The sequence below is a fragment of the Gallus gallus genome, chromosome Z, assembly GCF_016699485.2.
Source record: "Gallus gallus isolate bGalGal1 chromosome Z, bGalGal1.mat.broiler.GRCg7b, whole genome shotgun sequence".
Lineage (NCBI taxonomy): Eukaryota > Metazoa > Chordata > Aves > Galliformes > Phasianidae > Gallus > Gallus gallus.
In genome coordinates this window covers 71,233,099-71,245,812 of record NC_052572.1, presented here as the reverse complement: position 1 = coordinate 71,245,812, position 12,714 = coordinate 71,233,099, and the positions used below count along the sequence as shown (strand labels likewise).

Here is a 12,714-nt window from a genome sequence, read left to right as displayed (position 1 = left end):
CGGCTGGCCAGAGTTATGCTCTTAGCATAACTCAACATGCTCAACATGAGTCCGTGCTCTTAGCACTGGACTCAGCATCTCCAGTGGTCTCTTCCCACTTCAGTCTCCTGTTATTATGTGGTTTCCTGGTGACACGGGAGAGCCAGTATGGCCAGTAGTCAGTGCTGGGCCTGCAGGGCACACCGCTGCAGTCCTTGGCAGCCCTGGCATAATTAGAGGTGTATTTATTTGAATGGAGGGATCAGAGCTAACATTTTCTCAGTAGAAGTGGTGACCAAGGAGGGAGTGGGTGTTTGCAGTTACCAGGATTTATTACTTAAAGTCAATATTGGTAAATCAACAAGAACATATTTCTTACTCAGCAAGGCCAAGAGCCGGCAGGGTGGAATGGCTTTTCAATGGCCTCTGCTGGCCTCCTTCCTTCTGCTTTGACTTTGCTTCTGCTAACCAGCAGAAAGCCCTCCTGGCTCAAAGCATCAGCAGCAGCCTGCCACAGGTCTCCCCCAGCTGCCTGCAAATACAGGGCACCTCATTTCCGAAGAGCAATTCAACGAGAGCAAACAAAGTGGTGAGCCATGGTGAACAAACCAAATATGTCCCATGCTGCTGGAAGCTCTGTCTGCTCTGAGTGCAGTTACCTGTGGGGCCAAAGCAGGGATCTGGCAGGCTGGGGGGCCATCCTGTGGCTCGTGATCCTGCAGGGAACTCATGTGGCTGTGTCACAGCCCCCCACGTGGTTGTGGGCCACTGGGGGGATCTGTGTGCCTGTGCCCTGTCACCTTGCTTTCTGCAGTGACAGTAGAGGATCTGCTGAGAGGCCTCTAGTCCTGGGGTATTTTCCAGCTGTTTAACCTGTTGCACCTTTAAGAGACCAGGAGAAGGGTACTTAGGAGTGATGTGCCAGTGCAAACTGTTTTCATTACACTGTGGTCTGTGCTGTGATTGTATGAAGTCCAGACTACAGCTGCATCTTCAGTGCCAGTGGCTTGACCAACCTGATCTCCCTCTATGACCAGGTGACCCACCTGGTAGATGAGGGAAAGGCTGTTGTAGTCTATCTAGACTTCAGCAAAGGCGTTGACACTGTCTCCCACAGCATTATCTTGGAGAAGCTGTCAGCCCATGGGTTGGACAGGTACACTCTTGGCTGGGTAAGGAACTGGCTGTAAGGCCGGGCCCAGAGAGTGGTGGTGAATGGAGTTACATCCAGTGTCCTATCACGAGTGGTGTTCCCCAGGGGTTGGTGCTGGGGCCTGTTCTCTTCAATATCTTTACTGATGACCTGGATGAGGGCATTGAGTGCCCCCTCAGTAAGTTTGCAGATGACACTGAGGAAGTATTGATCTGCCTGGGGGCAGCGAGGCCCTGCAGAGAGACCTGGACAGGCTGGATAGCTGGGCTGAGGCCAATGGGATGAGGTTCCACAAGGCCAAATGCCGGGTCCTGCACTTTGGCCACAACAACCCCAGGCAACTCTACAGGTCTGGGGCAGAGTGGCTGGAAGACTGTATAGAGGAAATGGACCTGGGGGTATTGGTCGATGCTCGGCTGAACATGAGCTGACAGTGTGCCCAGGTGGCCAAGAAGGCCAATGGCATCCTGGCTTGCATCAGAAATAGTGCTGCCAGCAGGAACAGGGAAGTAATTGCCCCCCTGTACTCAGCACTGGTGAGGCCGCACCTCGAGTACTGTGCCCAGTTTTGGGCCTCTCACTGCAAGAAAGACATTGAGGCCCTGGAGCGTGTCCAGAGGAGGGCAACAAAGTTGGTGAGGGGTCTGGAGCACAGGCCTTGTGAGGAGCGGCTGAAGGAGCTGGGATTGTTCAGTCTGGCGAAGAGGAGGCTCAGGGGAGACCTTATTGCTCTCTATAACTACCTGAAGGGAGGTTGTGGTGACGTGTGAGTCAGCCTCTTCTCCCATGGAACTCATGACAGGATGAGAGGGAATGGCCTCAGGTTGTGCCAGGGGAGGTTCAGGATGCACAGGGAGGTGGTGGAATCACTGTCCCTGTAGGTGTTCAAGAAATACATAGATGTGGTACTGAAAAACGTGGTTTAGTGGGCGGTATTGGTGGTAGTTGGACAGTTGGACTAGATAATCTCAGAGGTCTTTTCCAGCCTTAATAGTTCTGTGATTCTGTAAGAACAAAAGCCATCATTTAAAAGCAGTCCCTGTCTCCTGCAGTCCTGGGACATGGCACCATGGGGGTTTGTAAGCCCCAGCTGACCTAGTGCTTGGGACAGTCCTGCTGTCATTAGGAGGCTCAACCAGAGATAACTTTCCCCAGCAGATTTATGGTCATGACTTATCACCAAAATCTGTAGCAAACCTTTCTTCCTGCCCAGTAGGAAGCAAAGCCTTCCTTTTTCAGTCACATACACCCAGGCCACAGCTAACTGTAAACTCATAAAATCTTGCATCATCAGTGCCAGGCCCCACCAGATGAGATGCTGCTTTTAGTTGGGAGCAGCCCTCAAGAAACCATTGTCTCCCACCCCAGAGCAAACTTTGTTCCTGCAAAACCAGCAGGAGTTTGCTGTCAGGATTCACTGATTTCTTTCCTGTTGCTTGTAAGTTAGTGGAAGGAGGGCGTCTCCTCCTCTAAGTGCATCTGCTGCAGGTCCTTCTCCAATGCCACAAGGGATTTGTAAGGGAGGACACTAAATAAGAACACACAGGAACACAGACTTGACAAACAAAAGATAAGAGTAGGAAGATCAAACTGGACTTTGCAGCTGGTGAGATTTTGAACCAGGATAGAGAGCATCAGTGGGTTCCTGCAGACCCATGGGGAATGGGCAGGGGAAGCTCAGCAGGAGGAAGAAGCTCAGGAAGCTGGCAGAGGAGAGGAGGCAGAATGAATGGGCCAATCCTGTGTAAAAGGGTGCTCTGCTCACCTGTCTGGATTAGCCCTGTGCTTGCTTGCCTGTCTGTCCCATCTTCTTGAATCTTCTTATTAAGCCTCTTCTTAATTCTCTTTGCAAATTTGCACCCTCCATGCTGCACATCTGCATGTGCTGCAAGGACACCTTGGTCTGCGGGGCTCAGGCAGCAGGGCAGGGTGTCCTGTGGGAACCTCAGCCCTCACCTGCACAGCACAGCACTGCGAGGAGAAGAGCACCATGTTGTGCACTGGCTTGGCCCCTGTACTGACCCCATAGCTCAGAAGCCATCTCCTTGCACCCACCACCCTCCCCACGTCATTAAGAAGCTCCCCGACCTCCCCCAGCCTTCCTCTTCATGTCAGACCCAGACGCTCCGAGAGTGGAAATCTTTCCTCACTGCTCTCCTTTGCTCCAGGCAAAGACATCTCTGTGGGGCTCAGGAAAGAGGGGAGGAAGGGAGAGGTGGATGCATTCTATCTGGAGAACAGCAACCTCTTTCCCTTAGATGCTACAGCTCTTGCTTGCCCATCCTCTGCTTCATTTGGGCAGCAGGACTCATCTGGGAGGTGCCCGTGGACCACTGTGTGGCCAGCTTTGCACTTGAAGCCATGGAAAATCTGCACAAGCAGGGAGCTCCGTTACCTGTCCTCATGCCAGAGGAAAAAAAAAGTGTGGTGTGCAAGTGAAAGTGCTGATAAAGAGGGCTTTATCTTTGGGTTATTGTGCAATAAAGCTTGCTACCTGCAAACACACCTTTCTCACAGGCTGCCAAAGAAGCCAGCTGGAGTGAGAGCTCTGGTGTGGGTGCACAGTTGTTGAGGTGATTCCAGGACCCCAAAGCCACCAAGGTCAAATGGCTAAGGGGATGGGGATGCTTTCTATGGGCTACCTTGCTTCCTGCAAGCTCCCTTCCCCCCAGGTATAGCCACAAAGTAAAGCGCCTCTGCCCACCCCGTGCTTCAGAAAGGATTGCTTCTCTGTGCTCACAGAAACCACACCAGGCTTTCACCACTTCCCATGGCTCAGCTTTGACAGCACAGGGACAGGGCACGTATCCTTGCTTTGTGTGCTCTTGACTGAGGGGGGCAGTGAGATGAATGTGAAACCTCCTAGAAGCTGCTTCTCCCCAGTATCTAAAGAGTGATGGGATGTGGGTGAGCCTAAGCCTCTGTGGGTGTGGAGGTGGATGTCAGGGTGGGTTTCCTTCCTGGGGGTTCTGAGGAGGGTTGGGGAGCTGGAGACAGCTGCTAGCTATTGCTGCCACTTGCCACAGCATAGGGCTCTGCACACAGGAGTGTCTCCGGGTCCTACAGCCCAGCTGTCTTGCAATGTGGTGTGGATGCAATGCTTGCAAGAGTACTCCAGCACAGCTCCTGTGATAGTGCTCATCAGTGAGTTTCTCCTTTGGCACCCAGGAGATGTTTTGTTGCTGGTGGTGCTGTAAGAGCAGAGGATCTCAGAGGGCGGAGAGACGGCTGCAGGCTGTGCTGCTGAGCACTTAAAATCCCTTACACAAAGCCCCGGGGACCAAAGGGGGGATGGGTGCCAGTGATGTAGATTCTGTCTCTGGTGAGATGTCACATCCACTGAGATGTGCAGCACAGCATCGTGGACAACTCTGGAGTGATCTCACCGGTTATTCTGCTACTGGAAGCCCATACATCACCCCAAAATCAGGAGTGACCTCAGTAGTGGGCCAGCCCTGTGCTCCTGGGAGACAGCCCTCTGATGGTGGTCAGATGGGGGCTGTGAAGACATCCCTCACTCCAACAAAAGAAAGACCGCCTGTGTCACGATGTTACAGCAATGTAAAAAACCCACCCCCAATGCGCAGAAGAGAATATCCCAAACCCCAGAATGTGAGAATAAAGAGGGAAAACCCTCATTCTTCCTGAATTTCCCACAAAAAAATGTGAATACACCGCATAGGCACTTGCTCCTTTACAGCCTTGGCCTGAAAGCTGGCTGTGGAGAGGGGAGCACTGCAGCTGCGCAGAGTGGTTTTGTGCTTTTGCCCCAGATTGAATTTTTCGGGCTGAAGTGTGCAGTTCAGCTGACTTCCAGTCTGCTACATTCAACTGTTTTCCTCCAGCTCCCATCTGCCCAGCGCAGCTCAGCAAGGTCAGAGTGAAATTGCTGGCAAGACAAAAACAACACACTTCTCAGGCTTGAGGAGAGCAGGCTGATAACTGGGGACGAAGGCAGACCATGAGAAAGGCCTTCAGGTTGCAGATAACAGCATGAGGGATTGTAGGCCTCATGTGGTGCTGAAAAAAGCCCAAGCCACTGCACCCCTGCCTCCTGAGAGACTGGATGGGGTTCATCTTTGTTAAGGGACACACTGGGGGAATGTTTTGGCATTGAGGATGGGCATAGGGCTCATGAGCCACGCTCACAGCTCCTGTGGGGCTGAAGGAGCCCCCTCCCCCCCCCCCCCCGCCATGGCCTGAAAGCAGCACAGGAAACACAGTGGAGAGAGAGTCAGGTTTTTATTGTTGCTGAGGAAGGAGCAACTTTAAGTCTCTCTGCAAGGCTTTTCAGTATTTCTTAGTCATAAAAATTAGAAGAATACATATATATTTTAAATAAAACTTTAAAATAGGCTTGATGAGTACATGTCGTTATCTGGTTCGTTCTTTTCCAGTGAAGTATTCAGGACCTCTTGTATTTCGTCTGCCAGCTTCAGCATATCCTCTTCACCTGCAAAGGACATCAGAGAGAGGTCATTGCTGCCAGGGGCTGGATGGGCCGTGGGGTGCCTGTGATGAGAAGCACCTCCAGCTGCCCCTTCCCCTCCCCACCACCCTGTGACCAGCGGGCTGTGGGCAGACGGTGGCTGGCACTCCCTGACCTGCTCTGGGCTCAGGGGGTTGCCTCTTCTTTTCAGAGGACCTCTGCCCTGGTCTGGCTCTTGGCAGAGGAGTGGGGAGCATGGTGACCCACCATCATGGGCGATTAACCGCAGTCCCACTGGCCAGCTGTGGTCCTCTGGTCGCTTTCTTTAGTCCCAGACAGCAGAGGACCCCAGGCAGACACTTGTCTGTGAACCAACTTTTGCTGTTGTATATAGTGTTTCTCTTGCTGACCTGTGCTCACCGGGGAAGTGCATCAAGACACAGCTACATCTTCCCCATACAGAAGAGGCTGCAGAGAAATCTTTAGGACAAGAAGCTCTGTATGGGACCAGGGGCCACAGACCAGTGTGCCAATGACTCTACTCACAGCAGTGGGCTTTCTACCCATGATTCAGAGAGCGGGATCTCTCCCTTCAGCCCCCACCTGCAGCCCCCAGGATCCCATGGGGATGGCAGCTTTCCAGGGCTCACCCAGGGGACTCTGGCTCCCAGAGGCCAGTATCCCTTCCAGATCTGACAGCTGCACCCCAGCAAACAGGTCCTGCACGTCCATCTGGGAAGACTCGGCTTGCTGCATCGCCGCGGAGGACATCTTCTCAGCTTCCTCCTTCTTCGGGGGCTGAGGGTTTGGCTGTGGTTTTGACTGTGGTGCAGGCTCCACGACATGCTCACGGCCCTTTCCTCGCCTGGCACCTTGGCCTCTCCTCTGCCGCTTGCTTCTCTCATGCTCCCTGCAGGGGGATTTCACGATGCAAAGGGTTAGGTGCTAAGGGCAGCGTGGTCCCTCCTTGCCTGGCATGTGCTCTCTTGCTAAGAGACTTTTGCTAGCACTCAGGCTGTGAGTGGCACCCGGTTCACCCCTGCAGAATCTGGAATTCTCAGAATGGGGGTTTCACGTGGCCAAATGAGGATGTAGAGGTCTGGATGCCAGTTTTCTCCTGCCACCAACCCACCACCTACGAGACCCCCACTAGCTCTCTCCTCAACGCCAATGCAGCCTTTTAGCAGATATAGGCCAAAGGCCGCCTGCGCCAGCCAGGACCTCTCCTCACAGAGGGCACAGGGGCACCCTGTCATCATGCAGTGTCTGTGCCTGGGCTCAGGTCACGCGCACAGAGAAAGGACCACACAGTGTAAGAAAGTTTTACCCCAGAGCCCACTGAATCGAATCCTTCTCCTCGGCTTCTGCCTTTCTCTTCCGGAGCAGCTCCCGGTCTCTCAAGCGGTGCAACATGGTGGAACCTAAAGGACAAACCGAGTGCTAACATGACCTCTCGACCATGGGACAAGCTGATCCCTCCCTGCCTGCTGACAAGGCACTGATGAAAGCGGTCTGAGCCTTTTTATCATGGAGCAGGTCTTTATACAATATTAAGCGAGGCACTGTACTTACTAAGCAGCATCAGCAGGGGGGATCTGATGACATGCCACACAAATCTGTGCTGTAAATCCTTGTGAATTTCGAGCTGCAGTTTTCCTCCTGCCACTGCAGCCTTTGGGTGACTCGTGTCCCAGTGACACACCACAGGGGCCAGCTGAAAGCTCAGGACATGGGCTGTCCTCTGGGGACACCCCGAAGTCAGCGAGGAACACATCATTCATTAATGGCTGCAAAATACTTCTGTGGGTTTGCTCCATTAATACACCTTTCCCCGGGTAGTTGCAGTGGCCTAGCACTGCTCGTCCAGATGGGCCAAAAGATGGATCAAGAATGCCATTCTTACGCCTACTCAATTGGTCCCACCTCGAGGAGCTGAGAAAGCTGTGTGCATTTCCTCGCCCTTTGCTGGTACGTGAGTAATGCCTGCAGTTCTCAGCCAGTTTCACTATCACGTCCAGTGGAAAATTACCAGACTTAGCGGCCTTCTCCTTGTAAGCCTTCTGTAAGGCCTTGTCCAGCACAACATGGGAACACGTCTGTGGTGGGGAGGGTGAGCCAAAGGGCATGGGCCATACATGGCCCCATATGGCTTCCCGACATCCCAGCCACCTACACCTGGCAAACCAACCCCTGACCTTCACTGAAGCCAGCACCAATCATCTCTCCCTCATCTGATCCTAACGGATAACACTGCTGACCACATGCAGTTCATTCTGTGGTTTCTGACCAAGTCAGCTCCATTTTTTTTTTTTACCTTGGGATGCACTTTGTGGAGTCTTTATTAGGACCTATCTTAGATCAAACAGCACGAGACCGTTCCCTTCAGGGAATACAGGGGCATATTTCGGTGCCTCTATACTGGTAGGAGTACCAGCGGGAGTACCACTTGCCTGGAGCGTGGAGGGAGCTTCCCACACATGCAGTGAGGAATTCACACAAGCACTTGTTTTTGCAGTTTCAACAAATGAGTAAAAAGCAGCTGGACAGTGACCTGCTCCTTGCAAGTGCAATCAGATCCAGCTTCTGCTACGAAAAGACTCAGATCACGTTGAAGTGTTAGATCGAATGAGTGAAGAGTGGTTGTTCTGGCATTCTCTTGTCCAGCTGGGAGAGCTGGCAAGGTGAGAAGGACTTCTGAGGCTAACCTGGCACTGCAGCTCCTGCATCCCAGGTGCCTGAGTTAAACATGGGATAAGCCACAGTCCGGGACGGATTTAAAAACAAAACAAAGCAGAACAAAAAAAAACCCTGAGAGCAGTGGCCAACCCCTACTCAAATTACCTCTGATCTTCTGATAATTAACAATAATCACGAGAAGTTTTGCTTGTAATGAATCTCTGTCTGCCTCTGTCTCGACGTCCCCCTTGCAGCAGGGCCGGTATTAGCTCAGGTTAATCAGGACCTTGCCCAGAGGAGCGGGGGAAGATCTCACAGCGCATCTCTGCTCTCTGTGCTGTTCTCACTGTGGTCATTTTTCTTTTCTATCCAGCTGGTGCCTCCTTGTCCCTCCCTGTGCCCCTGTCCTTTCCGTGCCTCCTGCTAGCAGTGTGACTGCAGCAGCGCCTGCCTCTCGGTGCTGTTTCCTCAGCCTGTCTTTGCCCACCTGCCTTCAGCAGCTTCGGTGGCAGTGCGCGGCACTCACACCACTGCGTCTAGTCCAAATCTGGGCACGGTGATCCCAATACTATCTAACAGTGACAACAGCCACCACCACCAAACAACCAGCCAGCCACAAAACCGAAAACAGCCCTACTTTCTGGTATTGTCTGTTGCTTCTCCTGGTCTTTTACTGCTGCTTTTTGTATGCTAGTTCCAGGAGTCCCCAGTGGAGACATGCAGAAGAAGGCAGATCCCCCCCCTGAAACCTTTCATCCTACCTGGACCACAGAGAAGAGAAGCAGACGGGTGCAGCATGGATGCAAAAGACACCACATGCACAGATGGTGTGAGGATTTCTCAGCGATGGTACGGGCATCTCGGCACGGCCAGAGGTGGTATTAGTGACAGGCAGCCTCTGAGATGGAACTGCGCGCGGACCGTACAGCGTGCAGCTGTGCCGGGCAGTGTGTGTGCAGTGCGTGGGTGTGAAGCAGCATTAGGGCAGCAAGGCTCTGCCATCTGCAGAGATCAGAGGCAACCGGGAGAAATGGAGCTCCAAGCAACAGTCGTGGGATCTGCACGGCGCTCCAGCCTGACTGCTGAAGTACGCATCCCTCACGTGTCCCTTTGCAGCAGCCAAACTTAACTTTCTTTCACTTTCAGAATACCTTCTGAGCCACAAAAGCACTTCTTGCTGCTTGCAATCTGTCTCCTCCCCAATCCATCCTAAGCAAATTGCTCTGCACAGCCAGAAAATATCCCTCATTCATTTCTGTCTGGACCAACGCAGCGCTTCAGGGCTGCTCCAAAGCTGTGCCGCCTGCTGCAGACAGCAGGAAGAATCTCCTTGAGACACCTGCATCCCAGTGAGAAATTACATAGCAGAGAACACAAACATACAGAAATGAAATGAGAAATCCCTCCAACGAAAATATAGTGAGACTTCTGTCAGTCCGCAAAGAGACAGTGTATTGGAACTGCCCGAGAAGCTTCGAGTTGAGAAGCCTTCCTATGTGCTTCATAGGTGACTGTGTGATCCGAAAAACAGCTTGGAAAAAGCCACATGCATTTACTATTAAACGTGCATCCCCCATCCCTAACCACGCACTGGTAGCCCGTTCCTAGAAAGTATTAGTGACAAAAAGTTGCAATAAAAGTTAGAAGTGCAGCATTACCTGGCTCAGCGTTCTCCTCGTGGGCTGTAGAGGAAGGCAGAGAAGTGTTGGAATAATCGTGGTCTCTCCCCAAACTGTCCATTGCTCTTTGCAGTTTCAAATAAGAAGCAGCTGATTTCCTTGGGAATGGAATCTGGAGTTACTGGTGCAGCAGAATGAGAGCTTGAAAGAAATGCAGACTGTCCTTCGCAAACAGCTTATCTGACCAGGCCACCAGTAGGGTAATAATATTCTCCTTATCACAGTTCAAAGGTGTGTGAGTGTCTGCCCAGGACCTACTATGTGGACTGCAAAACACGCTGATGTTTCTGTACAACAGTTCCGCTTCAGATAGGAAATTCATGCTCGCTGCTGCCAAACTGTGACTCAGATGCCCTCCTTTAGAGCAGAGGGGAGCTGCATGGCCCATCAGGATGCTGCACAGCCTTGCTGCTCGTTTCCAGGATGAGATGCATGGAGGAGTTATTAGGCTCCCAGGACATGTTCTGAGATCTGGTATGGGATGTAAGCTGTCAGAAAAGTGTTTGCAGAGGGCTGTTGCAGTGCTTGTGGGAAGGGACCTCCACCCCACACAGCAGGATGCTTGCAGCTCGAGGTCATGGCACATTCAGGAGACCCCCAGGGACAGAAGTAGCCAAACCCAGTGAATTCCAAGTTGCTCAAGCACTGGGAGAAGAATTCTACAATGTGGCTCATCCCAAGCCCTCCAGGAATTGCTCACCAGTCAAGGCATGGGTGAACCCAACTGACTTGCCCTGTAGCAGAACAGTTCCTGGGGGTTCTCGTAGCCTTTGCTCTCAGCAGTCTCTCAGTAGGTCCCTGACAGCTCCAGGCCAAGTTACAAATTTCATGCCTGGGGGTTTCCTACAATGGAACTTGGGGGGACATGGTGAACTCTGCTGCCTTCCTGCCTATCCCCCCAGTTACCACTTCCCCCTGGGTCTCCTCCCCTGTGTCCTTTGCAGATTACATGGTACCTCCAGAGAGGTGGTGCAAGTTTAAGAGGCCCAAAAGAACCAGCAGGGTGGTGGCAGCCCAGCAGTTATGGGAATGCTCTGATATGCGAGGGCTGGAGAGCAGTGTGAGTGGCATCTTGAGATGGGGTGCTTCTGAGTCACTTGTGTCAGTCTCTTGTATCTCAGTCAAAAGTGAAGGCCAGGTGTGCTGTGCTGGTGAGGCTGTGTGATGCTGCAGAACCCCAAGTCACCATGCCTCATGCATCCTGAAATTACCATGTGTGGGGAGGAGGAAAGCAGATGCCTGGTCACAGGGGAAATCACACGTGGCAGTGCTCAGAAAGAACTGGTCTGGGATCCCTGGGCTGCTGGCAGCTGACATGAAGTGTGGGAGAAAGGATGGGCACCTCTAGGTTTTGCAGGGTGCCGAGGACTCCGGCTGCATGCAGAACCACCAGAGCAAGGTGCCTGGGGCGTGCTATGGGTTGAGACCCACACAGGGATGCTCTTGGCTGCAGAGGCACAGGGGCCTGCCAGCCTTGATGCCACATCTGTGTCTGCCCGGGCTGTGCAAAACTCAGCTTCTCACCCACATCTCCTGGTGGGGAGAAGATCTGAGTCACTCCAGAGCCTGCTAAGGTCTGATAAATCTCTCTTGACTCAGCAAAACATTGCCATTGGACACAGTGGAGATGGTGCAGGTTGACACTGTTCCACCCACTTTCCAGTTGGTTACATAGTAAATTTACAAATACTGTTCATAAGTGAAAGAGCTGCTGTGCTCTCATGGTCTGTAAGAAGTACTTAATGGGATAGATGGGCTTTAACATCTTACTGAGCCTGCACTTGCACCTCTCAGGACCGAGATCCCTGTGAAGGTTTGGTTCTTGTGCATGGATTGCTCCAAATCCCAAGCAAGTGAACTCGTGATCGTATGGGAAGGTTTGGCGATGGATAGCAGTGTGGAAATTACAGACCCTACCTCTCAGCCTTGAGCTCTCTCTGCTCTGAAGTGAGGGTGGCACAGCAGAGACCATTTCAGAGCTGGCAGTGCCCTCCCGTCCCCTGCCAGCACCACAGCACAGAAGAACTCTGCAGCAGATGTAGCCCAAGCTTTGTCCTTTCTGCTGCAGGTTGAACTTTCTGGCCAGTTTCGGATGAGCGAACCAGTGCAGCTGGACGCTTCAAGCATGCCAGGCACTGCTTCTCTACGTTCACATCTTGTTTCCTTTGGCCCTGGGCCACCTTCACCCACATACAGCTTCCTTGATGGGACCTGGAGGAGCCTCACTAGAGTGCATTGTGAGCCTCACCTCTGTTTTCCCCCCATCTGGCATTGCTACTGCGAAGCAGCAGCCAGAGAATGCCTCTCCCTCCTACGGCTACAGCCATAGCCCGGACCCAAAGTTATCCAGGAGATCAGCACGGGCAGCATTGCAGCTATCACTCTAGCAGCAGTCAGGGCACAGCTTCTAGTTTTGTCCTGCAGAATGGTGACCTGATTTGGGGTAGGCTAGGGCAAAAGCCTTGATCAAGCCTGTCTCCAAGGTGCAGCGCACACCGCCTGCAGCTCCCCATGCTCTCTGGCAATGCAGACCAGCCCCTCGCCTCTCCTACACCATCTGAGGGCTGGAAGGGGGAAATGTGCTGCTGGTTTTTCAGGAGAGCCCTAGGGGATAGGTTTGGACATGTAGAGCTTCAGAAGCAGGGAGTGGGTGAGTGGTGCAGCAATAGAATTGCAGACCAAGCTGCATGCAGTTGTGACCCCACGCCTGCAGAAGCAGAGAGGACCTGGAGCAGGGCAGCAGGGGTGCTAAGCCCTCTGGACAGCTGTGATCAACTAGCCAGGCTGGGTGCAAAGCC

At 52.7% G+C, this 12,714-nt stretch overlaps 1 protein-coding gene across 2 annotated transcripts; it reads right to left on the bottom strand.

Moving 5' to 3' along the window:
• Positions 1-5,355: 5,355 nt before the first annotated feature.
• Positions 5,356-10,052, bottom strand: HEMGN (hemogen). Of its 2 annotated transcripts, none has more exons than XM_430508.8 (4): positions 9,896-10,052; positions 6,889-6,982; positions 6,212-6,471; positions 5,356-5,585 (listed from the first exon to the last, which is right to left on the bottom strand). In XM_430508.8, exons 1-4 carry the CDS (start codon positions 9,975-9,977, stop codon positions 5,479-5,481), a joined length of 543 nt encoding a protein of 180 aa, XP_430508.4. In that variant the 5' UTR covers positions 9,978-10,052; the 3' UTR covers positions 5,356-5,478. The 2 variants fall into 2 exon arrangements, with proteins under 2 accessions (XP_430508.4, XP_004949672.2); XM_004949615.5 differs by lacking the exon at positions 9,896-10,052 and adding an exon at positions 8,999-9,354.
• Positions 10,053-12,714: the final 2,662 nt, after the last annotated feature.

Excerpts from the sequence above, each read along its gene's own strand:
- HEMGN (XM_430508.8), bottom strand. The coding sequence starts at position 9,977 with ATGGACAGTTTGGGGAGAGACCACGATTATTCCAACACTTCTCTGCCT. Across the intron at positions 6,472-6,888 it reads TCGATTCAGTGGGCTCTGGG|GGAGCATGAGAGAAGCAAGC; the intron begins GTAAAACTTTCT and ends ATCCCCCTGCAG. Across the intron at positions 5,586-6,211 it reads TGGGAGCCAGAGTCCCCTGG|GTGAAGAGGATATGCTGAAG; the intron begins GTGAGCCCTGGA and ends TGTCCTTTGCAG.